The 27,739-nt window shown below is 33.3% G+C and overlaps 2 protein-coding genes across 7 annotated transcripts; both read right to left on the bottom strand.

The window, feature by feature from the left end:
* Positions 1 to 761: 761 nt before the first annotated feature.
* LOC108346293 (alpha-amylase) lies at positions 762 to 3,378 on the bottom strand. Its single transcript, NM_001329839.1, has 4 exons — positions 3,262 to 3,378; positions 2,898 to 3,027; positions 1,658 to 2,463; positions 762 to 1,189 (listed from the first exon to the last, which is right to left on the bottom strand). Exons 1-4 carry the CDS (start codon positions 3,343 to 3,345, stop codon positions 944 to 946), a joined length of 1,266 nt encoding a protein of 421 aa, NP_001316768.1. The 5' UTR covers positions 3,346 to 3,378; the 3' UTR covers positions 762 to 943.
* Positions 3,379 to 9,928: 6,550 nt separating this feature from the next.
* LOC108318801 (NADPH-dependent aldo-keto reductase, chloroplastic) lies at positions 9,929 to 26,175 on the bottom strand. 6 transcript variants are annotated; one of them, XM_052867969.1, is made up of 9 exons: positions 25,864 to 25,995; positions 25,424 to 25,456; positions 24,988 to 25,038; positions 22,962 to 23,038; positions 15,682 to 15,769; positions 15,308 to 15,562; positions 14,766 to 15,005; positions 14,458 to 14,533; positions 9,929 to 10,089 (listed from the first exon to the last, which is right to left on the bottom strand). In XM_052867969.1, exons 4-9 carry the CDS (start codon positions 22,982 to 22,984, stop codon positions 9,944 to 9,946), a joined length of 828 nt encoding a protein of 275 aa, XP_052723929.1. In that variant the 5' UTR covers positions 22,985 to 23,038; positions 24,988 to 25,038; positions 25,424 to 25,456; positions 25,864 to 25,995; the 3' UTR covers positions 9,929 to 9,943. The 6 variants fall into 6 exon arrangements, with proteins under 6 accessions (XP_052723929.1, XP_052723924.1, XP_052723926.1 ...); XM_052867964.1 differs by lacking the exon at positions 25,424 to 25,456 and having other exon boundaries at positions 25,864 to 26,175; XM_052867966.1 differs by lacking the exons at positions 9,929 to 10,089; positions 25,424 to 25,456 and adding an exon at positions 11,931 to 12,426 and having other exon boundaries at positions 25,864 to 26,172.
* Positions 26,176 to 27,739: the final 1,564 nt, after the last annotated feature.

The following is a 27,739-nucleotide window of genomic DNA, read 5'->3' on the forward strand; positions in this document are numbered from 1 at the left end:
AAATGAGCTAAATAATGATGTCTAACCAGAAGATCAACCAGTAGAAGAACAAGTTAATTATCGTGATTATTAGCATTAGGCGGTTAAGAACAATATCTTTGAGTGTATGGCTTTATTTTATAATGTATTTATATTTAATTGTACTTTATGTGTAATAGAACAATATATTTTTATGCAATGAAACAATATTTCTGTTTTGTCAAATACTTTATTGTTATTTTCCAGGTTTGTTAATCATAAAAAAAAAACTAATTTTGGCAATATGTTAGGTCATTACATACGAAAAAATTTGTATGTAACATACTTATTTGTCCGTGTTTAATCCGTAATTAATGTTGTTTTATCTACATATTTTTTATATGCTACATACAAATTTGGGTGGTAGGTAACTAGGATTTTCTTGTAGTGTATAAATAGTTATTTGTTACATTAACGTGCATTTTTTCTAGAAATACATGAGTTTAATAAAGTGCAATGATGAAATAAATATATTATTTAGTTTAGGAATAAAACACAATTTTTTTTAAAATATTTTGAGAAAGAAAACACATTTATCATTATTTTTTATTATTTAAATTTAATATATATATATATATATATTAATTTTAATGTTTCTTTTCTTAAATCAATTTTAATTTATTTTTTTTAATACTTTTAATTATATGAACGAAATTAAGTGTACATTTTATAATAAACCATTATTAATAACTCTTGATGAGAAACCGATTTAGCCATAACAAAACCATCTTTTCATCCAATTTCTCACACAAGTAATAGATGAAAATTTTGCATAAAGATTTGTGATCTTGTAATTATGGTTTATAAATATTAAGGGAAATTGCATTGGGTAAAGGGGTGAATTAAACATTTCATAAAATGATCTTATACCCAATGACAAGGTAGTTTATGATAGTGTTCTTTATTGTATACTGTAATAAATTATTCACTCCCACACGGCATAGTCTTGGCCAGACGTAGCAACATGGAAATTTGAGGGAATAAGATTTCCAAGGTCCATCTTTGGTCCTATCTTCACCATGATCTTGTTGTCTATCTTTGCAACATAAAGGTCACCTTCAGATGCCAAAATTTTAACAGTGCTTTTCTCATTGATCCCATTCCTCACCCTTATGCTACTCAATTTGGCAATCTGCTCCTTCAAGCCCCAATCAAAGAAGTGGTCGTAGAACTGCATAACAACAAAGAATAATAAGAGTAAAAAAAAAACCTCATCCAACAAACAAAGTAACGTAGCCCACCATATCCTTTAAATTAAAAAGCATAATATACTAATATCCCTTAAGATTTCTTGACACATACATGATTCTATGCTATTTTAGTGTAAAATTAGCATATTGTGCCAGTACAATATACAGAGGTTAGTGTAAGAGTAAAATAGAGATGGATAAAGATTCTTTCACACAAAATAAAGCATTCATTTAATAACATTGATGGTATGGTAGGGATAAAATAGTCATAAAAAAAGAAATTTTTTTGAATTTGTTAAGAAAAAAGAGAGTGAAAGGTGGTGAAGATAATGTCAAATGAGTGTAAAAGTTTATGGTGTATCTTAGTCTTTAAATTTTTTCTGTGTTAATGCAATTTATTGGAAAAATAACTATGCATTGAAAGTTAAAGAGATTGGAGGAAATAGTACTATTGAGGGGGTGCCAGGGTGTGTTAGAATGTAGGCATATCCTTGCATGACTTTGTCAGAAGGGAATGGCCAAAGTCTCTGTGTGGAACCAGTGTCATGGTTGTCAATGAAAGTTACTGCATTTTCTGGTTTCACACCAATCATTCCAGGAGGCTTGCCATTTGGATCTATCAACCTCCACAATTCTCCTTGCACAGCAGCCTGAAGAATTCCTTTTGTTGTGAAATCAAATGCAGTAATAGCTCCACCTGCAGATTCAACCCAATTCACCAGTGCCCCACGGTGACTATCTTGGTTATAGTTTGGCTTCCCATCCTGGCCAGATGAGAGAGAATCCCATTTCTCACCTACTGCAAAATCTGGCCTAGTCTGTTCCATATAGATCTTGGAGATGCTAGGGGCATAGCCCTTCACAAAATCAAACCTCCATCCATCAAAACCAATCTCAGTTTTGAGCCAGTTCATCCATTCTGACAACTCTCTTTGCACCTGTGGATTGAGATGATCAATGTCAGGTGCAGCATCATAGCCCTCTCCACTGTCGTTGTTTCCAGTACCATCAGAATAAGCAGTGTCATCTCTGCAAATGAAAGATGGACCCCAATCAAGGCGTGAATCTGGAGTACCACCTTCAAAGATACAATATATTCCTCTCCCATCCTTCCTCTCTGCAGTTCTGTGGTTGATCACTATGTCAGCTAGGCACTTTATCCCCTTCTCATAAAAAGCAGCAATCAGGGACTTCAGTTCATTCTTGGATCCATATCTTGATGCATCAAGATCATATAGCCTTCCTGGAAGATATCCTGGATTCAAAAGTGGCATAAACGCTAAGCAGTTTTTCTAAACATCATTGGTAAAAACTAGGTTCGCACATATCATGTTTGACAAAAGAATTGAATTAGAATGCCATGTAAGTATGTAACAATTTTTACATTGTCATCTATCTAATCAGAGTGTCATGTATGGTTATGAAAGATGAAATACTTTTATAGTTGCTTATTTGATGCTAGCTTAGGATAGTTTCTGAAAATTCTCATTGTTTCGCAATTTGTGAAAACTAAACTCACACCTACTTTTCCTTTAGCCAATTCCTTGCTTTGCAAATTATATCCCAAAGTGACACATGACAATCATAAAAAAATCTGCTTGAAATTAAGTCATATCTGATGAAATTGGGTAGCAGATGCTGTTAATCATCCATTAATATTTTATTTGAGGGAGGCAGGTAGAGATGAACCTTCAGGAGAAACAGATTGAGAGGGAGGAGGGAGCCACACATGAGTGATTCCCGCATTTGCAAGGTCAGGAATAGAGTTCTTAAGAGAGTTGTACCACCCCCCTTTCTTACTTGATTCCCAGTTGAACCCCTGTGACAACATTAATCATATTCATGCAGAGTTAGTTGGAAATGTAATTCAAATAAGGGTTATGTTATGATGTACAAATATGAAACAAGTATCATATATGATATGTATTCAACATGATGACAAATTAACTTTTTAGAAAAATACAAGATATGTTAGGTTGTTTTGTTAACTGTGTTGTATGCATTTGTAAGTGTCAAACAAAATCAAAGAATAGGGGAGGTGGGGATGTGAAACCTGAAACAGCAAGGCAGGGGAAGAGAAAAGAGGAAGGAGTGAAATGAAGAGACAAAAAATGCTGAGCCGAGAGAAGGAATCCATAGCTTTGATTTTGTTTTGGCGTTGTGTTTGAGTGTTTCTGCTGCTTGCTTGCTGTGGCTTATATAGAGGAAAAAATTACCTTTTTTGCGTGTCTTAAAATCATGGTTGAGTCTTGAGTTAGGCAAATTAAGACTTGAAAGGGTGAAATTTACGTCATCAAGATAAGATACAGCATCCAAAACAAAGTGATAATCATTGAAATGGAGATGACTGAGGAAGTTCAGAAACAAGAGAGAAATCAAGGATAGTGTGAATTTGGAATAGAAACTTTTGGAGTAATTAGAGATAAGGCCTAAAGGTATGGAGACTTCATAAATTATACATGTATGATAACATATTTGGAAAACATGAACAGAAAAATACATCTCAGACACCAGTTTTGGAAGTTTTAGTGAAAAGGATGAGAAATTCTATTGTTTTTAAGAAGGAAAAGGCTGTGTAGCGTGTTTGAAAACTATTAGGGAGATGTTGACGTAGTTCATCATGTTCCCACTGAAGTAGTGGCTGTGTTTTCAATTTTTTGGAATAAGAATGCATTTATAAAGAGTGATGCATGACCCAGAATTAAATTCGTAATATTATTTTGACATCCAATCAATTTTTACATCACTTTATATTTATTATTTTACTGTTTAATTTATTTTTTCTATAAATATCAACGTTGATTTTTTAATAATTAAAGTATCTTTAAAAGTGGATTATCAACTCATGCAAGTGGAAAAAAAAAATTCCAATTTGGAGTTGGGAACCATTTTTCTGGAAAATAAGAAAAGTAAATGTAATGGTTGGTCTCTTGGAGTAATGGAAAACAAACCATAAGAGTCAAAGTCACGCATTATTAGTACAAAACGACCCTCACAAACGCGTCTAGCTTCTAATACCAAAATGACTTCTTGAGTTTTCTCATACGAAATAGAAAAGTTTATATTTTTTAACATATTTAATTACATTAAATTTAAATTAATTTTATTTTAAATTATTTCATTTTTGAAATATTTTATCTGGATAAAATAATTTTAATTTTTTTATTTGAATAAAATATTTAATTATCAGTAAATACAAAATATATTTAAATATTAAAAATTGATAATAACTAAAAAAACATTCATAATAACGTTCTTTTTTAGTTATCTAGATTCATGTTAATTTTCAATAAAAAAAATCATCAAGAAATTTAAGGAAATTTTTATTTTATCAGTGTTTATCAAGATTTTTTTTAATTAATGTTGATCACAGTAAATATGATTGGTTTTAGTCTAAAAGATATTTTCGTCGATATTATCAAACAAAGTATTAACATTTTTTCATCAAAATTTCAATCAAATCAACAATGTTTTAGTTTTATTCATGTATATACTCGGCTCAAAAATGTAAGGAAGCATGGTTTAACAAAGATTCATTAAAATTTCGATAGTTTTATTATATCTTTTAAATAGCTATTAAATGTTTCTAAATAATGTCTTTAACATGATTAGAGTACTTCAGTGTGCTATTGTTAAATATAATAGAAACTCGGTGCCTTAATACTCGAGTATAAGAACAATTCAGTATTTCAATGACCGAATATAAGAGCAACTTAGTATTTCAAAATTTGAATATAGGAAAAGTTCAACAATGACGCTATGATTAGAGAAGAGCTCGGTCAAGCATCTGTATCCCTTCAGTGCATGAAAAGAAAACAATAATCAAAGAAAAGACAATCCAAAGAGCTTAGAGAGATGTCCAAGATATCAAACTTGGTGAGATAGTAGGATAAGAAATACAGTGGCTAAGAAAATAAACAACCTCGTGTTACAATACTTTAATCGAAGAATGAACAATTTATACGGTACACCTAATCTAGAGAAAGTTTGGCAACACTCAAGACTTCAAGTAGAAAGAAAACTAGCACCCAACCAAGATGAACCGTATTTTATTATAGACTTCTCCATAATGGTCTACAAGGTAGAGGAACTTAATAGAAAGCTAATCATCGAGGTCACATCAAGACAAACTTCTAAAGTAGATAACGAAGAAAACGTCCATAGATAGAACACTGATGCATGCATTTTTATGCCCTAATATAGCCTCAAATCTTAGATTTTTAATTGGTTTTGTACTTTAAAACAATATTTTAATTAAGATTTGTTATAATTGGATTCATTGAGCATGAGATAGAAAAACATGTTAAACGTAGATTTTTCGTTGCATAAGTGTGTTTTGGATATTTTGATGTGTAGTAGTGTAGCTATAACAAAGTTAAGTACATGGAGGTGTGGAAATACAAAATATATTTAAATATTAAAATTTGATAATAACTAAAAGACATTTATAATGAGAGAGAGAGGAAAATGCTGATGTGGATAATATAAAATGATGTTGTAGCTTTTTTCAATTCCCAATTATAATTCTAAAATTTGTCCTGAAAATAATAATGGGAATAATTAAAGATCAAATAATTTAAATTAATTAAAATATGAATTATTGGTAAAATTAAGCCTAAATAGAAAAATTGAAAGCATAATGGACAATTAAGAACAATTCATTAATTAATTTCTATGCGGAAAGCTAAGTGAATAAGACAAAATAATGATACATCAATGACTCACATACTAACATTTATGATGAGAGAATTCATCAAGAGAAAAAATAATCACTACAAAATTTCTTAGAATTACTGATAAAAGTAAATCTATCGATAAATTTTTATTATTGATAAATTATACCGACACATTATGAATTATTTATGACTAAAAATAGATCCCTATTTCAATCAAATAAAAACACATTGATTTCTTCTAATTACAATACATATCAAAAAGACTTATTTGATAGAATAAGTAATATTTTTATCAAGAATTATATAGCAGAAGATACTCTTATTAGAAATATGGAAAAAAATCCGGATAGAAAATATTTGAATTGGATGGGAATCAATAGAAAAATACTAAATCGTTCCATATGCAATCCGGAATTTTGGTTCTTTTCCAAATTTGTGATATTTTATAATACATATAGGGGTAACTCGCAAATTATACCAATCAAATTATTACCAACAAAAACATTTGTTGGTAAATGAAAAATGTATTATCAAAGGATTTTTTTTGTCAGTAAATAAAAAATGTATTATCTACAAAAAAGGCATCGGTAAGTTCATCGATAAATGGAAAATGTATTATCGACAAAAAAAAACGTTAATAAATCCATCAATAAAAAGAGCAACAAATTTTGCACCTAAAATACTTTAGGTTTAGAGATATAACACATTCATCCCATCTTATGTAAGTGCCTCTCTCTTCCTTTCTTTCTCTGAATCTCATGGAGAAACTTTCAACTTTAGTTTGAATGAAGGAGCAACCACCTTCACCATTGTAGCACAACATTCCAATTTTTGTGGAAACCACCAAAACCTCCAATGCCACGGTCGTCGTTGTTAGAAAAGGTGATACCTTATATCTCAACCAAGAGTGGGTGAATTGGTTAGCCCTTTAAAATTTGATCATTTTAAAAACTTGATGAGTTCTTTTTGTTTCTTGAAATCAATATAACTATGATGAATCAACAATAAAAGAGAAATGAGAGAAAGATCAACACAATGATATATACTGGTTCGGCCAAGCCTACATCCAGTTTTCCTTCAATAACCTTAGTTGAAGGGATTCCATTATAATGATTGAGTTACAAGAATGCAAAGATATACCCTCTCAATGTACTTCTCACCATACTCAAAATCACTTATAGTACTAAGATGTGAACACCCTCACAATCTTACCAAAAGAGAGAACAATATCAGTTCTCCAAACACCTTGAAAGCAATCCCAGCTCTCAAGAAGAACAGAACAATTCTCTTCCCCTAGCAAACCTGCACAAGAACACAATCCATAGATTGCAAATGAAGAATATGATTTTCACAATAGTACACCAACAGTTGAGAATTGATCAAAATGCTTCAACTCAAATTTCCTAAAAGAATATTGATAATTAGCCCAATTTTGATCTTTGATTCTTCAAGATTGTTCTTAGACGCCCCTGCAATCAATACTAAATCAACTAGTTATAAATTTATAGTTCATAAGATTGTATTAATATAGCGCGCAAGACAATTATATATGTTTTGCAATTGATTTTTTTTTCCATTTGATGACCAATTTTATCGGTGGTTAAAATATTTTTCTTTTTTAGTACATTTACACTTAAATTTCCAACCAAATTTAGTCATCTTATTTATTTCTATCATATTTCACTATAAGCATGAGTTGATTTTAATTTATCTTCTATCTTCTATCTTCTAATATATTTCATGGATAGTGCGTAAGTAATATATTTTATGGATGATTAAGAGATTTTTGGTTTTTTACTAACTTAAGATACGAGAAAATGTAAAGAAATCCAACTTGGGGAGAATGTCCTTATTAGCTACGCATCTTTTATAACCTGAAAACGTAATATACAAAATATTAAATAAGTAGAAAATTTCCATTTTAACCCGTGTTAACCATCGACCCAAACATATATTCTAGTAGTATGAATATAAAAATAAAAGTAGGAAGAATAAAGAAAGAATCAAATGAAATAAGGTAATGATTGAAGTGACAATACAGATTAAATGACAGGGATAAGATGAGAAAGACAATTTTGGCTTTATCAAAATCTTAAGTGGTTCAGACAAAACCAGATTTAAGAGTTCGGCTGTTCATATTGCACTCTGTTCTCCAAAATGCACAATTCACAATTTCTCGTTCAACAAATAATTTCACAAACATCTATCCATGAAACACCAATTGTTTCTTCTTTAAGTGAATTTGAAAGAGTGGATTTGAGAGAATTTGAAATGATTTAAAGATAAATTTTTTTATCGTTTATTTAAGTGAATTTAAAGGTAAATGAGAGTGAATTTGAAAATAAAATTTGTAAGAATTAATATAGAATTGTATTGACGTGACAAATTAAAAAATTTTATTTCCAAATTCACTTTCATTTACTTCTAAATTCACTCAAATAAACATTAAAAAAATTTATCTTCAAATTCTCTCAAATCCCCTCAAATCCATTCAAAAAAAGAAGGCCTAAATAATTTCACAAATATTATCTATATGGTAGTAGATTTTGATTCAGAGATGAATTTCCAAAAATAATCTTCCATATGAAACAATTTATAGAACACTACGGAGTGATTCACTTTCTCAATATTTTTAATGCAAATAACCATGTTATTGAAAAGTCCCCTCCATATGGTTATCCAATTTCTTTAAAATAAGGTTAATTTTTACAAAGAAATCAGTTTATAAGTATAATAAAAATTACTTAATTAAATTTTAAATCATTTATAAATTTAGATGTTTTTAATTAAGTTTTATTAAATTTTTAATACATACTTAAAAATTTTATACTTTCTAATTGAATTTCTATCATATAATTATTTTTATTAATTTGGTGTCATAATATTAGGAAATATAAGATTTTATGATTAATAAAATATTTGTGGTTGATATAAAATGAGAAGATGACATGATAAAATAACACTTACATTATTCACTTAACGAAAAATGAAATCGTATTAACTTAAATGAAAAATATACAAATTTTAAATACTCAATAAAAAATTAAAAAAAATTCAATATAAACGTATAAAACACTTAAATGTGTATAACGATCGTGCATAACGATCCTTTCCTCGTGTAGTTAGCCTGTTTTAAATTTAGTGATTACACAAAAATTCTATTCTTTTCTCAAAATGCAAAACACTCTCTTACTAACAAAATCCCTTCACATGTTAAGGTATGAATATATGCACAGGTTTGGAAGCCCTCAAAACGCACAACATACTCTCCAAATAACAAAATCTCTTCACATATTAAGGTATGAATATATGCACAGATTTGGAAGCCTATGTATAGTATGATCATTTGGTCAGCTTAAAAATCAGATAGTTTTGTCAGTCTATAATCCTAAATGAATTAGTTGGGTAGCCAAGCGGTCAGATTAAATTGGAGTTAGTGTTGAAGATGATTATATTAAGCCTAAGCAAGACCATTCCAATTGAGTCATAATTAGGTCAGTGCTAATTTGAAGCCCAAACACAAATATATAAATACAGGCTTGTAATATTGTAGTAGGTTGATTAATGAAATAACTAGAAAATATTAGAATGGAGGGATTGAATAGTGTTGTGAAAATATTTTTGCCAAAAGGTCATTTAACAACTTTGTTACTTTGAAACAAGTAGGATATCGATTACAGCCAAGGGACAAGGCTCCCCTTCTCACAAGATGTCACAAATCTTGTTTATTCCTCTCAATTACAAAAACAACTACCCTTCTACAAGACACCCTTACCTATATATAGTCTTTCCCCCTAGGAAAACTATAACAGCATAACAACTCCAAACCACCTAACAACCTATGTTCTGTTTTTAATTCCCTTTCTCCTAACATAGACCCTCAATCCTATCATTACACGCTACAACTTGAACAACTTTGTCCTCAAGGTTAAAATCTGGAATTGATCCCATATGGTCACCTCATCCTCCCAAGTAGTTGCCTTTGGTCCCTTATTGAGTTTTTCTTCTTGTTGATTCGCCCTCTACTCTAGCACTTTATCGGAAAAACAAGTTGTCATTTTACCATGCAAGTCCTCTGGTAATTCTTTCTCCACTTGTTGAGTTCCCATCGCTACTTTTAACTGAGACACATTGCAGACTAGATGGATGTAGGCTGTATTTGGCAGTTGTAATCCGAAAGCGACTAGTCGCACATGTTGGAGCACCTGAAAGGGACCATAGTATCTAGATTACAACTTTGGGTATAATTTGGCATTAAGACTTGTCTATGAGGCCAAATTTTAAATACACTTAACCCCCCACCTTTGTCTTAAAAGGTCTGTGTCTTTTGTTAGAAAATTTCACCATTTGATCTTAAGCTCTTAATAAGTGATAGCGTAGTTTTTTGAGAGCCTCATCCCTACTCTTCAGCTCTTGTGCCACTGCCTTTACCAATGTCTCTTCTGGTAGGAAACGGGCTACGAATGAAGGGTCCTCCCATACTCTATCTCAAAGGGGGTACATTTAGTTAAACCTTGGAAAATAGTGTTGTACCAGTATTTTCCCTAGGTAGGAAATTATTCTAGCTCTTGGGCTATTTAGAACAGAAGCATCTCAAAGAGGTTTCTAGGGTTCTCTATTCAACACCTCTCTTGGTCCATTTGACTTGGGGTGATATGTTGTGCTCGTATGCAATTTTGTGCCTTGTAGTCCAAATAACTCCTTCCAAAATAAGTTTATGAAAGTAGGATCCCTGTCACTCACTATAGATGAGGGAATTTTGTGGAACTTTACTACTTCTGTTAAAAAAATATCAGTAATGGTTTTAGTTGAATAAGGGTGCTTGATGGGCATAAAGTGCCCATAACTGCTGGGCCTATTCACCAATACCAAAATGGCATCATATCCATTAGATTTAGATAGGCTTACAATAAAATACAAACTAATATTGTCCTATATGGCCTATGGAATAGGTAAAGGCTGTAACAATCTTTGTGGGGAAGAGGCCAAATATTTATGTTGCCAACAGACCGTACATGCTGCAACGAAATCCGTCACGATATTTTTCAAGCCTACCCAATACAAGGATTGGGAAACCTTCCTATACGTGCGGAACACCCCCGAATGTCCCCCTGTTTGAGTCATATGGTATTTGGCTATCAGTCTCGGTATCCATGGTGAATTAGCGGACAAGACTTATCGCCCTTTGTAGTGGAGGTGATCATGTTCCAGGGTAAGTGAAGCGTGTGATTCCACGACTGCTTCCAAATCCTTCCTGATTTTCTGTAAGGTTGGATCCCCTTCCACTTCCTCCAAGATTGTCTGAAAATCCTACCAAAAGGGCCTTGCAATCACCCTTATTTCTATCTCCCCTTCAGCCTTGTCACCAAATTTTTGTGACAATGTATCTGCCACCTTATTAGAATTCCCGGTTTTGTACACTTTCAATTTCATACCCCAATAATTTAGCCAATCAGTTCTGCTAGCTAGTTTTGGATAGTAATCCTTTTTTTCCAAGAGATATTTCAAACTCCTTTGGTTTATGTGAACCTGAAATTTGTCCCAGGACCTCCTTGAATGGCTAGAACTAAAGCCTTCAACTTTGAACAAGCCTATATAAGAGACCAAAACACCACTCCAACCCAAAACCTTAAGATAATAGTTTCATGGGTCATTCTACTTATATATTAGTCATTTCTTTTATTTTGGTCCAATGTAGGACTTCCAACTCACCTTAAAGTTTTAACACATATTATCATTGAAAGAACTTGTATTGCTTTCACTAATTTTCTGAGTAATCAATTCTTGCAACTTTTGTTGTAAGTAGGTAGTGAATTCCATAAAACGAGGATTCATCTTTTGAGACATTCTTTCTTTCATATCTTTAATACCTTGAACAGAAGGTGTAGCGTTTGCCATATGCAATTTCCAAGAAGGACTCACTGATACCAATTGTTATGTTTCCAAGAAGGACTCACTGATACCAATTGTTATGTATAGAGAAAGGGAAAGTCGCCAACACGAAGACGTACATAACAAGAACCCAAAACAGGTTGCCACAATAGAATTGAGAAGTAAAAACATTTTAATGTTTGATTACACGTATATTGACGTAGATTTATCTTCCTGTATCATACATCTTTTACAAAAGCAATCTCTATATATATCAATATATAACAGCTCAAAAAGCACTGCTTGCTACAAGCGGTTACTTTATTTATATCTATTTATATTACATGGAATGACAAAGAGTATTTTATGAAGTAAAAGTATTATTAAGTTTTAATAAAGAGGATCTTCACTTCGTTCCCTTTCCAATTTAAAAGGTCCCATTTAAAACTTAATAATACTTTAATCCCAAAGAGGAGGAAGTGTGCAGAGTGCAGCCGCAACAAATAAAGAGGATTTTCACTTCATTTCCTTTGCAATTTTCATTTTCCTGCATTATGGCTACACTGAACACTTCCTCATCTTTATTTCCTTCACCCCACTCTTTTTCCAAATTGCTTTGTTTAGGGTGTTACTCCTTCCATCACCACCACTTCTCTCTCCACCTCCCCAACCTTCTGCAAAAAAAATTTAATTACAAAAATAATCTTTCTTTACTTTCAAATATTTATTTACTTTAAACTCAAACCCTATCTTTCTATCCATTTTTACTTTTCACTTAATCCTACCTCCCAACTCTCCTTCTCTCTCTTTTCAGATTCCCACCCCCCAAACTCCACCACATCCATTTATTTTAATTACAAAAATATTAATATAATAAAATTATATATTTCGTATAATTAAACTAATAAATGATTTTTTATATAATTATAAAATTGTTAAAGAATACAAAAACCATATATAAAAAATATATATTATACAAAAGCATTAAAACAAAAAACTAATTACAATAAAGATCTTCAAAAATATAAATATAAACTAATATAATTATACGAAAAAATATAAATATAAACTAATAACAATAAAGATCTTCAAAAATACATTATTAAAATACATAAAAAATAATACATCAAAACATATAAATTACATTATTAAAATATCTCCAAAATTAATATAAAAAATAAACTAATAAAAATAAACTGGAAAATAAACATGTAATTTTAAATGGATGTGAGCATCCGTCAACGGATGTCAACATCTGTTTAAGGCAAAACGGATATCGGCATATGTTTTCCCTTAAACATATGTTGACATCCGCTAAGGGATGCTCACATTCGTTTAAAGATTATAGTTTATTTTTTTAGGGTTTATTACGCCCATTCACGATGAATCCTCCAAGTACCACCACACCACCATCACACACCGATTTTGGCACGACTGATCAATTACTTCCATGACCATTTGTAATCTCTCACTAAGCACACTAGCTAATGAAAGTCCATCACACTCGGAGACCACAATTCTATCACAACTAAAGAATGAGAGGAAGAAGTAGAACGTGAAAAAGAGGAAGAAGAGCATAATGAAACAATGAGAAAACAAACGATAAAGAAAAAGAAGAGTTGTCGTTGAATACACGTAGAAGATTAGAGTGGATAGAGGTTAAAAAATATTAACCCTAAAATTTTATTAAGAGTAAAATAGGAATGAAAAAATAAAGAGAGAGGTAAAACAAGAATGACGTGGTGGAGGAAGAAGGAGTGGTGGTCGAGGGATCAATACCCGTTTGTTTATTACCCTAAAGCACCAAAATAAAATAAAAAAAAAGGAAAAATTTGACCCATCCACCGTTTTTGTCTTTGCCTTGTGACTTTCCAAGCCCATCAAAAAGAACAAAAGTAACTGATATCACTGCAACCTTCAACACTACTGCTGCTTTGCTAGCTTTTTCCAGAGGCTCCTAATATTATTATCAACCCTCTACAACTATGACCAAGCCAAAACAACAAATAAATAAAACCCTTCTACTCAGACACAGTTTTGCTTTTACATTTAACTTCTTTTCCCCCGATTTGCCAACAAAAACCTATTTCTTCTTCTATAAACCTATTCTCCTATAGAAAACCGCTAGAACTCCACCCTCTCGCGCCTCCTCCCTGACCGCACAGAAAACGCCATTAAAAACCACTGGAATTCCACCATCTGGCGTTGTAGCACGATGAGTCAGTTGTCGTTGGTGACATCGCCAAACACCAAGCGCACCTCTCCATTGGAGTGGGACTATCCTTTCAAGAAACAGCTTGCGGAGAAAGAAAGAGAGGAGGATCGAATTGCAACGTGTAAATCTTGGTTATAAAACACATCATCCACTGAATTTAACACATGGACCCAATTGACACACTTTAAAAAAAAATCCAATTCCCAGAAATACGAGGACAAAGGTTTAAACCTATTATTAATTTTTTATGTGTCTCCATCGAATACCAAAAGAATGATATTTTTTTATTTTAAAATATAAAATAATTTGGGATGAATGAACTCAACAGTAAAAGTATTATTTTTTTATTAAGTGTCTCAATAGGAAGATCGAAAGATGTGCATATAACACTTTCTGCGTAAATTATTACAATATCATAAAGATATCTTTATTTTGCCTAAAGTCCGAGAAAAGAAAATAGGTATTACGAAAACAGTTATTTACTCACCATCCCAGAGTTCTTCAGTTGTCTTGTATCCAGGAGATGTCTTGCTAACAAAACCAGTTCCTGTAACTATTCTTTCCTGCATCAGTAAATCAGAAAATTTAAATAAATGTATGTTCTCACCGAATTTTCCTAACATTCTTGCATTGGCCTTAGCTATTAGCACATAAACTGTTTTAGTATCTTATTTGTATAGCAAGTAAAACTACGATATATGAGAAAAAAAAAATCACATGATTTGGGTATTAAACTAACTTATTTTCAAGAAAAAACATTTGTTATTGATCAGAAGACTGCGTGAAAGAACTAACCTTCTCGATGTCAGAGAAGTTGGCAAGCAAATCTGCAGGTATAGACCAATCAAACAGATCAAAGTTTTCTTTGAGCCTAGCATCATTTGTACTCTTAGGAAGTACACTGTGACCCATTTGTAGTCCCCATCTTAGAGCTATTTGTGCTGGAGTCTTCCCTAACTTCTCTGCCGTCGTGAGCAGCACTGGATTTTTAAGTATATTACTTTCACTGTATCCTTTTCCCAGAGGTGAATAACCCTGAAGAAGAGCATTAGTAAGTGGAGATAGTAAGCCAAATTCCAGTTCATAATAAAAAAAGGTTCTTGTATTCTCGTTTTTACAATAACCATACCAGGTTAAAACCTATGACCTCATGTATACTACCAAAACCCTCACCACTAGGCCGACACAAGTAGGTCACAAAACCTTTATGTATTTGAAAACAGAAGTTCATACAACATTTCTACCACACTCACTAACTCCTTCAAGATCGATATAATCGGACATATGTATTTATGTAGCATGTATAGCTATAACGACCTTAAATTCTGCATACTCACTGATAAGTGCACTCCCTTGGATTCACAGAAAGCATGCAATTTGGGTTGCTGTAATGAAGGATGCAATTCCACTTGGTTAACGGCTGGAGGCACATTCGCTATGTTCAACAGATCCTGAAGCTTCTTTACAGAGAAATTGCTGACCCCTATAGCTCTAGTCTTTCCAGAATTGTAGAGTGCCTCCATTGCTCTCCAAGTGCTAGGTATGTCAGGTTTGGTAAGCTTTCCGTCTTTTGCACTCACTGGCCAATGAATCTATAAGAATATAGACATGGAAAATAAACCTTTTGACATAAGTAGATAAATTCAACGACACTGTATAATTTTCAAACATAAATTGATGCAGAAAAAAAATGATTTTATGATTTACACACAAGGTAGAGATCCAAATAGTCCAGTTTCAATTCACGTAAAGTTCTTTCAAAAGCCTTTGGGACGTCTTCCGGCAAGTGATCATTACACCTAAAACATGGGCGAACTAAATTAGATAGAAATAATGTAATACACCATCAGACCAATGAAGTGTGTAATCAAGATTAAGAAAAAGAAAATAGCAAGCACCGATTGATTAAAAGGCAGAAATCAATTGATTTTGTTAGTGCGAAAGTCATTATGATAGGTTTCTTTGGTAATAAATCTATCTAACTCCTCTCACAGCACACACACTAACACAGAAAAGAAATGAAGGCTGTATATTTCTTCTATAACGAGCAAACAATGTACACACAAGCCTCCAAGGGAGCACTCCCCCTCGCCAGGATATAGATGTCATGTCTATACAAAAGAATTAACTAAAACTAAAAATTTACAAGAGTTCCTCAGCCTCTTATATAGGCTCCCCTCCCACTAACTAACTGATGCTAACAGTTACAATCATATCAGTGTCCTCCTAACCACCTAACAACCTTATTAATTCTTTTCCTCCTCTCATAGACTTAGTATCCTACCACATTAGCTTACCATAAACTTGTTAATGATTTTACACAATGCTATATGATCAAAACAGATATTGAACAGAGAGGAACAAATATTTTGATTGGAGAACAAATATTGAACAGTCAGGATAAGTGGAAGTATGAATTCTCCAATAATGGAATTTAGTATCATCAAAGCTTTTTCAATTCATTGTAACCTAAGAAGGCAACTCATAATACAAGTTAACTGGGGAACCTCTTCAGTGTGGATGGCTTAAGTGTAATACAGAGTGCAGCAGATATTGATGGGTTCTTGAGAGTAACATGTGGTGGGACTTTTTCGTGTATAGAGCTGCTATAAGAGGTTCCTTTTCTATTTCTCATTGTAGACACAACGGCTTTTCAGATCGAGTTCTTTGTCACTATCAATGCTATTAAGATTACTTATAACAAGAAATGGTTAGGTTTGTGGATGTAGAGAGATAGTACAAGTGTAGTTCAGGCGTTTACCACTTTTACTATTCTTCCTTGGAGGCTTTTGATTAAATTGTATGGATCTTCTTTAAGGAGAAGAAGTTTAAAGTTTCACATGCAAATAGAGCGGGTAATAGATGAGTTGACTTACATACAATACAAGATATTATATATCAAATTGAAAGGTGGTGGGATGTTATGCATTCTTTTCTTAGTATTGATTTCTTTAGAGATAGATATTATTTACCTTTATATAGGTTTGATTTTGCCCCCTATGTTATATATTGTTGTCATTAGAGGAAATATCTATAGAATCTTCTTAATTAGAAAATATTTGTAGGATCTTCTAGATTATTTTTTGTTGGAAAACAGTAGTAGGATGCTGGAATTAATTATTCTCTCATTCATGCTTTTGAAACAATACATAAGTGTTTAAAAAGAAACAAACTATTGTCTAATTAAGGTAAAAAATCTCCTGAAATAAATCAGGAGATATCTACCCAATAATACCTGATCTTAATAAAAGGAAATCTGCCCAATAATTACTAATCCTAATCCCTTAATTTTAGGGATTAGACATAATTGCAGGATTACACATAATTGCTATATTAATTGCACAATAATTCACATATTCTGACACCCCCCCTCAAGCTGAGGAATAGATATTGGTCATTCCCAGTTTGCTTATAAGATCTTGGAAGATAGGGCTATTGAGACCTTTTGTTAACACATCAGCTACTTGTTGCCTGGATGGGACATACGCCATGCATAATAGACCTTCGTCTACTTTTTCTTTGATGAAGTGTCTATCTATTTCAACGTGTTTTGTCCGGTCATGTTGAACCGGATTATGTGCAATTTCTATTGCTGATTTATTATCACAGTACAGTTTCATGGGACCCTTCAAATCAACTTTCAAATCATCCAGAATAATTTTTATCCATAATAATTCACATATTCCTTGAGCAAGTGCTCTGAACTCTGATTCAGCTGATGATCTAGACACTACATTCTGTTTTTTACTTCTCCAAGTTACTAAATTTCCACCCAGGAAAGTACAATATCCAGTAGTCGATCTTCTATCAATTAGAGATCTTGCATAGTCTGCGTCAGTGTAGGCTTCAAGGTTCAATTTTTCATTCTTCTTGAATAGGATTCCCTTTCCAGGAGTGCCTTTTAAGTAACGTAGAATCCTATAGGCAGCTTGAAGGTGAGACTCCTTTGGTTCATGCATAAACTGACTTATTACACTTACCGAATGGGCAATATCTGGTCGGGTATGCGCCAAATATATTAATTTTCCAACCAGCCTCTGGTACATCCTTTTTTCTACTTCTGGTTCATCTCCAGATTTACTCAGTTTGTGATTGGGGTCCATTGGAGTTGTTGCGGGTCTGCATCCAATAGTCTTCGTCTCAGCCAACAAATCGGTTATGTATTTTTGTTGGGATATAAAAATTCCTTGGGTAGAGTATGCTACTTCAATTCCTAGAAAATATTTCAGTTTTCCAAGCTCTTTGAGATCAAATTCTTGGACTAGTCTTTGTTTCAATTTTTCCTTTTCTTTTTCATCATTCCCAGTTACTATAATATCATCCACATACACCAAAAGAACTGTTACCTTCCCCTTTTCTGAATGTTTTATGAACAACGTGTGGTCTCCTTGGCTTTGTTTGTAGCCAAATCCCTTCATAACTTTTGAGAACCTCCCAAACCATGCTCTAGGAGATTGTTTCAGTCCATATAGTGCCTTCTTAAGTCTGCACACCTTATTTTGTCTATCTCCTTCAACCCCCTGTGGGATGTTCATGTAGATTTCTTCCTCTAGGTCTCCATGAAGAAAGGCATTTTTAACATCATACTGTAGTAGTTTCCAATCAAAATGAGCAGCTAAGGATAGAAGAATCCTTAGAGTATTCATTTTAGCAACTGGTGCAAACGTTTCTTCATAGTCTATTCCATATGCTTGAGTGTATCCTTTGGCCACCAATCTTGCTTTGTATCGTTCAAGTGACCCATCAGCATTATATTTTACTGTGAATATCCACTTACAGTCAACAATATTCTTTTCTTTGGGTTTATCCACAATTTCCCAAGTGTTATTCTTCTCTAATGCTGTCATTTCCACTTGCATAGCATCTCTCCACTCTTTCTTTGCTAGTGCTTCAGTAATATTATTTGGTATAACCACAGAATTCAAGTTTACAATAAAGCTTTTATGATTAGCTGATAATCTATCATAAGAAACATAATTTGAGAGAGGATAGAGAGGTTTTTTAGTGCAATTTCTAGTACCTTTTCGGATGGCTATTGGAAGGTCAATCTCATTTTCTGGTTTAGGTATTTCTTCATTTTCTGGTGCAGAACTTGGATTGGATTCATGGACTTGCATCATCTCTGGAATTTGCTTTCTCCTGGTGTAAACCTTGTTAAATCTCGGAGGATTGTCAGCTTCTATTCGAGTTGCTTCAATGGGGAAATTTGTATCCATAGCTTCTGATCCTCGTTCAGAATTATGTTGTATAGTTGGAGGCTCAGATCTGTTGGTTGTGATATATGGCAGAGTTAAGAACTCAGTATTTTCATGAGGGTCTTCTAGACATTGTTCTGTAGGATTGGTTTTGTTAAAAAAAGGTTTAGTTTCAAGAAAAGTAACATCAGCTGAGATATACCATTTTTTAATGATAGGATCATAACATTTATACCCTTTTTGTGTGGCTGAATATCCTAAAAAAATACATTTAACAGCCCTGGGATCCAGTTTATCTCTAGCTTGAACAGGGACATGTGCAAAGGCTGTACATCCAAATATTCTAGGAATCAGTCCATTTGATTTCTTAAAGTGAGGAAAGAAATTATTTAGGACTTCTATTGGACTCTTATTACTTAGGCCATGAGAGGGAAGTCTATTAATAAGATATGATGCAGTAAGAACAGCTTCTCCCCAATAATTTTTTGGAACATTCCCTTGAAAAAGAAGAGCCCGAGTTATATTGAGTAAATGCCCATTTTTCCTTTCTGCCACTCCATTTTGTTGTGGGGTATAAACACATGAAGAGTCATGGATGATCCCATTAGATTGAAAATACGAGGATATGGTTTGGTTGAAATAATCTCTAGCATTATCGGTCCTAAACCTTTTAATATTAACTCCAAATTGAGTTGTAATCATTGAGTGAAATATGGGAATGATAATGCTGACATCAGATTTTTGTTTAAGCAAATAGAGCCAAGTAACCCTAGTGCAATCATCAATAAATGTTACAAACCAGCGGGCCCCAGAAATATTTGGTATTGTAGACGGTCCCCATATATCACTATGAATCAATTGAAAAGGTTGAGAGCTTCTATTATTGCTGTTGGGAAAAAAAGCACGAGTATGCTTCGCTAACTCACAAGTTTCACAATGAAGTTTTGAGACATCTAAGTTTTCATACAAATGAGGAAACATAAACTGTAGCACCTTAAATGATGGATGTCCTAGACGATAGTGATACAACCATAGTTCATCCTTATTTGTTATACTGTGAAGGGATTTTGCTTGGTTGGTTTGGGATTCTTGAGATACTTCCAAGTAGTAAAGACCATCTTTTTCTTTAGCAAGTCCAATCCTCCTCCCCGAGTCCTGTTCCTGAAAAACACATAGAGATGGGGAAAACATTGCAGAACAATTGAGATCAGAGGTTAGTTTCTTTATGGAGAGAAGACTGGCTGAGAGTTTGGGAACATGGAGAACGTTTTTAAGCATAAGGTTCGGGTTTACTTGGATATTACCATATCCTGCAACAGTAGCTACTGACCCATTTGCAACAATAATTTTTCTATTACTTGGTGAGGGTGTATAAGAATGAAACAAGTGGAATAAATGTGTCATATGATCTGTAGCTCCCGAATCCACAATCCAAGAGTTCACATTATATGAGGTATTCATACAAGAAGTTTTACCTGAGAAAACAAGAGAACATGATCCAGAGGGTTCCTCCATATTCCCCAATAGCTTCTTCAATTTCTTTATTTCTTCCATATTGAAACTGTCTACTGCTGGAGATTCTTTAATCTCTGTTTGTGTTATGTGCACTTGGGACTTTTGTTGTCCTCCACGATTCACCCACTCCTTTCCTGGAGGTTTGCCATGCAATTTCCAACATTTCTCCCTTGTGTGTCTCGGTTTCTGACAATAGGTGCACCATAAATTATCTCTATTTCCTTTCCATAGAGAATTAGGAATTTGCTCATTTCCTTTCTGCACCAGTTCAGGTTTGGTAAGTAGAGCAGACCCATCCATTGGTTGAGACTCAAGCATTACACTCCTCCGACTTTCTTCTGCACGAACAATAGAGATGGTTTCTTCTAGTGAAGGAGTATCCTTTCTCCCTAGAATTTGCACTCTAACTTGATCAAATTCAGGATTTAGTCCTGCAAGAAAATCATACACACGATCCTTCTCTATGAAATTCTTCAAGAGGATTGCATCCTCAGCACACTTCATTTCAAAAACTCTGTAGTGATCAAGTTCCTGCCATAGATTCTGCAAGAGTGCCGCATATTCTGTGATTCCTCTGCTTCCCTGTTTTGTGGCTGCAGTTTTTATTTTGATTTCATATACTTGGGCAGCATCATTGGCTTTAGAATATGTGCGGTTTATGGAGTCCCAAATATCTTTAGCTGTATTAAGAAACATACAAGTGTCGCTGATGGTAGCTTCCATGGAGTCCCACAACCAAGACATAATCATGGAATCTTTTTCATCCCATGCTACAAATGTTGGATCCTCCATGCTTGGACCATTTTCAAGGAGATGAACCAGGCATCCTTTTCCCTTGAGATAGGTTCTAACAAACTGGGACCATTTGAGAAAATTTTTTCCATCCAACCTGTATGACGCTCGGAGACCTTGGAGTTCTCCATTTTTGTGTGAAGGACTAGAGACTTCTCTACTTGATGTAGCACCAGACATTGTAATCGGATGTTAGGTTAACACAGCGGAAAGAATAACAGCAGCAATTAAGGCTGCCCCTTTTTTGGACGAGAATGGCAATGAAGGCCAGCAATAGTTGAGGAAGGCAATGAAGGCCGTGAGACAAAAAACAAAGACCAGGGCTCCAGGAAAAACCTAGAGCTCTGATACCATGTTGGAAAACAGTAGTAGGATGCTGGAATTAATTATTCTCTCATTCATGCTTTTGAAACAATACATAAGTGTTTAAAAAGAAACAAACTATTGTCTAATTAAGGTAAAAAATCTCCTGAAATAAAGTCTCTAAATCAGGAGATATCTACCCAATAATACCTGATCTTAATAAAAGGAAATCTGCCCAATAATTACTAATCCTAATCCCTTAATTTTAGGGATTAGACATAATTGCAGGATTACACATAATTGCTATATTAATTGCACAATAATTCACATATTCTGACATTTTTCAGTATATTGTTTCCTTATTTTCCTTTTTTAGAATATTGATTGCTAAAAATAGAGCTAAGGAGAATGTAATTGATATGAATGAAAATAATAAAGTCACTCTCTTTTTCAAGTTGGTATCGGAGCTCCCGATCTTGGGAGCCCCAATTCCGCTGCAACAGTACTAATAATGGTATTGTTCATGAACTAACATATGTAAACATAAGTTGTAGGATTGAGTTAGGTTTAAAGTCTATTTTTTAATATATATATATATATATATATATATATATATATATATATATATATATATATATATATATATATATATAGTTTTTCTATTTTAATAATACCTAACTATGTTGCAGGTGATTGATGTTGCCTAGGATACCAAGAGTTGAAATTGCAGATAGGAGTAATGCAAGTGCATACTTCCTTTTAGTTAAAGAAAAGTAAAGGAATTATGTCCACAATTCAAGAAATAAAATCTCTGTTCAAAAGTTTGAAGAATTGAAAAACAATAACTTTTTAATTGGATTTTGCTCAAGTGTCCTCCACAAGAAGCAGTTCCACTCAAAGCAGGGTTGGGCATTAAATTGTGAGTGATTTCCATGGTTTCCCAATTTGTGGAGAACTAACCCTCTCTGCTTAATGGTGCTAATCCAAAATTTCTCCGTACCTCCTTCTAATCCTTTAAAAGATAATTCAATGAAAATACAGCAGAGTGCTGACCTCTTAAATTGTATTTCAAAAACTACAGATTAACGGGGTGAAGAAAGTGAAGACTTAAGGATTCTTCTAAAGTGATTATGTATATAAGCTTGGCAACAAAATAATTTGACAAGTATTATGTAAAAAAACAGACCATAGCTTGGAGGTGATAAACATATCTTCACGCTTAACTACACTATCAGCAAACAACTTCTTCAAGGCATCACCAATCTACATAAAATTTACAAAAAAAGTTATTAGAGAGAGTAGAGTACCAAAACAATGTTTTCAAAAAAGAAGCTACGAATTCTAACACTAAATAAATAAAAAAATCAATTCTACAACCAATGTACTCAAAGTCGACATGCACATTATTGTGGCCTTGATTATGTCTCTTGCATTAAACTACAGAATGTCTTATGCAAGGTTCTGACTTCCACTGAAGCCTTTCTTCTCTAAGAGCTTCCACCACTCTTGAGCTTGATTCCATGGATTCTCCTTCCATTAAAGAATAGAAAACAAGGAGAAGAAAAAATCTAGGCAAGGAAGATCCACCTACACGTGCTTCTTATCTATTATATTATAATTTTCCATTAACCAACCTTGATTCTCTGTGTTCATTTATGTTCCTAATGGAGATAAATATAATTCTTTTATGTACAAATACATTGAATGAGACTAGTAAAACATTTCTGCCTTTTCAAATGAGCAATCCTATTCACGAATTCATATTGGGTTAAAACATCCTAGTTTTGTGTTGGATGCCAGAGTTTGTTTTAATTCTGCTAACTTGCTTGAAGCATAAACATATGTGCTGTTTGAACTATGTTAACAGCACTGGTCTACTATGGACGTAAACTTCTTTCTAGAAACTCTAGCATTGTGTTCTAACCAATTAACCCAATTACAACATGGAGCAAACCACCACCAACTATTGCACTTATTGTTTCTCTACAAAATTGAATAAAAAGAATCCTGTATGAAGGCATAACCACAGCTCCATCAGAACTACAAAGAGTCTATTTTAGAACTGTCAAGCAATCTCAGAATGGAGAACAATAAAGCTGATATTCCCCCAAACTCCACAGCACGTCGTAGCCTTTAATGTCATTGATCTTAATCCAGAATTCTATGTGTTATACAATCCAGACAAGAGCCTGAAGGACTCAAAACATAGAGCAGACCATTTGTTCCAAGAAGATTTGGTAAGAACTAGATTCCAGAATTTCCTTTGCAGGAAGAATAAGGACTCCATTTTCACAATGCTTTAATAAAGTCTTGTTGGACTGCCTATGCTCTAATTTCATAACGTCTAAGTGATGTATTTTTACTGTAAACTGCATGTATACCCTTATGATCTCCCTATTTTGTCATCTGGTTGTTTATACCCAACAGCTAGCATTCTTACTATAGAACAGTAATTTATTTTCTGCAGCCGAACTACATGTTGAAATAAGCTCTTTGCTCAAGTTTCTTACACCCGCTAAACAGGAAAACTATTAAAATGAGTTTAAGTTTTATATTTTGTGTGTATATGTAAGTGTCAATCAAGTACAAATGACCCTTTAATTATTACAAAAGTAAATAATATCACCATTTATAAATTATCTATGATGGGAGAACAATGTGAAAAGATTTACAATATTACTGCATTCTAACTAAATTCCTAAAATATTTAATTTGTTTTAAAAAATTAATGTGTTCGTAGTTTACGAACATAGTAATGTACATGACTTTGTGGACCGCATATATTGAAGCTTTAAATTTTTATCCCATAAGTCAGAAAGGCATCAAAAGTCTTATCTCATTGAGGTTCACTGTGTAGATCCCACAATACCATTTTACTTTTAAGGCTAATTCTTAGATATATTACTCATGATTTTAACAACTTTTTTCGATGTTCTTCTTCATCTTTCTCTCCCTTTTACACACGACTAAAACTAATTTACCATCTGCACTTGTGTATTCAGTGACCTTAGTGGCAGGTGTCTTGTCTATCACCAAGACGAAAGACAACACAATGACCCAAATTCGAACAGCAGTTAAGTGACCACACCCAAACCTCAGTTACTTGTAAAAAGAAATTTAATATAAAACTACCATTGTACAATAACAAATTTACAAATATAAACACAATACAAATAACACGAGATTGTCTAAAATAAGCATAAAACTCTCACCTCCTTCTCGTTGCCATAAATTTGCGCGCAATCTATATGCCGGTACCCCACCTGCATCGACATGGTCCGCGTTGAGTCACTGTTAGCCATTTTTGCTCCAAAACCGTACACAATAGCACTAGACAAATCAACGAAGTAAATAACCAAAATACAAATAAAGGAAAATGCGTCAATTTTGGATATTTCTCTGTTTTTTTTCTCAAAATGACAAAAAATATCTACTATCATTTTATTTGTAAATGCCTTGATTTCACTCAAATAACCAATCCAAGGTTTGAAATTCTTTCTCCATTAACACTTTCAGTACCAACTTTTTTCAAACAACTGTTGCAAGATGACATGATAATAACTTTTAACAGCAAATTTATCATCATAAAGTGCAGTGTCATCAAGTGAAATTAACATTCTAACAGATTACACATATCTATAAACTTACCAACTGTTAAAACAAATTTCTTCCCAATCGCTCCTAAAAAAGCAAAATTAGAAGAAAATATAAAAAGCACTTTTCTCTAAACTAAAATTAATTTTACATACAATAATTTATATAATTTCTCATATTCTTAACTATAAAATGTAACTTTTATAAATTACTGTAAAAGCTCTCCTTCGTATTCAATTTTTTTCTACTATAAATAGTCAAGAGAAGTTTGTATGTATGTTATGTATTTAGTGAGAACTTCAGAACATTAGTCAATTCATAACCTTCTCAGTAAAGGGGAGGAAGAAAACAGATAATTGACCATTGAAAATTTAGATTAAAAACAAAACGTACAATCTGTAAAAAATTTAGAAACAAAGTGATGCTCTTAATCAAAGAGAAATTAAGAAATGAAGCAATGATGAGTAGTAGTGAGTGTAGGTAAAGTGTGAAACGTTTATTGCAGTGGCCAAAGCGTGAGCAACAACGCCAGGTTCAGCGAGCCAGGTGCCCAAACCAACTGAAGGTATCTTTGCTCCGGTGTTCAACTCGAAGAATCGGAGATCGTCGGTGGCCATTCTCTACGGTGCTGAACGGAACTGAGGTTCGGCTGTGAACCGGAGAAAGAGACAGAAGCGAACCGCACAAAGCAAATGCGAGAAGTGACGATGAAATCGAAGGACTTTTTTTACCAATCCAAATTTTCACAACACAAATATCACATTTATATAAATTATTATCAAAGCATGCCTAAGCCGTAACGATTTAAATATTATAATAATAAAAAACTTGATTAGTACATATTAAGAAATTTAAAGATGAAATTGACTGTCACGCGCAATGACAGTATTAAGGGGAGATGGCCACGGGTCAAACAAAGATGAAAGATGAAGACATGGGAGTGCACAAAGGGACACGTGAGAGGAGAGAAAATATTAAAAAGAGGGATTTCATTCCGGGATTATCAGTCGGTGGTATGTCTCTCAATTCTTCTTTTTTGATTTCAGTATGGATAAATTATCTAAATTCTTTTTTTTTATTCTTTTACAGAAATGGAACACATGGCTGAATTATGACTCATACAATTTTATTTTTTGCATGTTATTCATATATTACTTGTACTCAAACAGTTTTATTTCTCAGTAAAATTTCATTTTTCAGTTCGATTTTTATACATACCTCATTTATCACTTATCACTGTTACATTCACAAAAATTAAAAATAATAACCAGTTCACACATTCTCCTAGAAATAGAAACTACTTAACTAATTAAATCTTATTTATTTAGGCAACTAGAGAATCGCATGGTGATTAATTTGGCCGCATTCACTTGCAGGGAATGAATTAAAAATTTGCGCCACGCATGTCACGTGACTTCTCTCACAGTTAAGTCTCACGGTTTTTGCACGAAAGTAGGCAGAAATGACCAATTTATTATCGAAATAGGCAAAAATTGACCAAAAGTTAAGTCGTGGGGGTAAAAACGACTTCAAAAGAAGAAGTCGTGCCCCCCTGCACGACTTCACACTGTTCATAGGTACAGTGTTGAAGTCGTGCACCTCAAAAACGACTTCTGAGTCATGTAATCGATTACAATGAAATAGTAATCGATTACAGAGCGTTGAAATGAAGAGCCTGCAGGTTTTGAAATTTGTAGACAGAAAACGTACTGGTAATCGATTACGGCATGTGAGTAATCGATTACCAGGTTGATTGTGTAGCAAGAAGCAGTCGGGTAATCGATTACAGGGTTTGTGTAATCGATTACCAGTGTGTATTTGTTTGGTTTATGAAAATGATTTTGTATTTGACATATGTTATGTATTGGTTATGTTATAGGAAAAGAGAAAATAAATATATGTAGGAAATATTTATAGTAATATATGAGTAATGGATTTGATTACAATTTGGTAAGATTAAGAAATAACTATTGGCGAAAAGGACAATTTCCCCTATGATGACCTTCGTTGCAGCAGTAAGAGCATTTTTTTGGCTTATCTGGATTGGATTGATCCATTTCATTATGAAGCCTATTTGTATATGGTCTTCCGGATGCCTTGCGTCGCATTTTAGGATTTTGGTACGAAGTTTGGACCTGTATACAGAGACCAATAGTCTTCATTTTGGATTGGGTGAAATTGTACTTCGTATGCCTTGAAAATGTTGTTAAGACTGTATACTGGATCGATTACTTGGGTTAGTGGGATATGCGAAAATGCACAAACAACAATGACATGATGACATGGGAGACGAGTAGCCTGGAAGTGTCCACAATCACACCACCATTCATTTAGGCTGACCTTGTAGGAAAGTGGAACAGGGCGGTAGTG

The sequence above is a fragment of the Vigna angularis genome, chromosome 9, assembly GCF_016808095.1.
Source record: "Vigna angularis cultivar LongXiaoDou No.4 chromosome 9, ASM1680809v1, whole genome shotgun sequence".
Taxonomy (NCBI): domain Eukaryota; kingdom Viridiplantae; phylum Streptophyta; class Magnoliopsida; order Fabales; family Fabaceae; genus Vigna; species Vigna angularis.

Bases quoted from the DNA above. Each gene is read 5' to 3' on its own strand.
- LOC108346293 (NM_001329839.1), bottom strand. From the start codon at position 3,345: ATGGATTCCTTCTCTCGGCTCAGCATTTTTTGTCTCTTCATTTCACTC. The intron at 3,028-3,261 runs GTTTCACATCCC...ATGTTGTCACAG, and splicing joins CCCCTGCCTTGCTGTTTCAG to GGGTTCAACTGGGAATCAAG. The intron at 2,464-2,897 runs GTTCATCTCTAC...TTTTGAATCCAG, and splicing joins TCAATCTGTTTCTCCTGAAG to GATATCTTCCAGGAAGGCTA.
- LOC108318801 (XM_052867964.1), bottom strand. From the start codon at position 25,986: ATGGCCACCGACGATCTCCGATTCTTCGAGTTGAACACCGGAGCAAAG. The intron at 15,563-15,681 runs GTGTGTAAATCA...ATATTCTTATAG, and splicing joins ACTATTTGGATCTCTACCTT to ATTCATTGGCCAGTGAGTGC. The intron at 15,006-15,307 runs GTGAGTATGCAG...GCTCTTCTTCAG, and splicing joins CCAAGGGAGTGCACTTATCA to GGTTATTCACCTCTGGGAAA.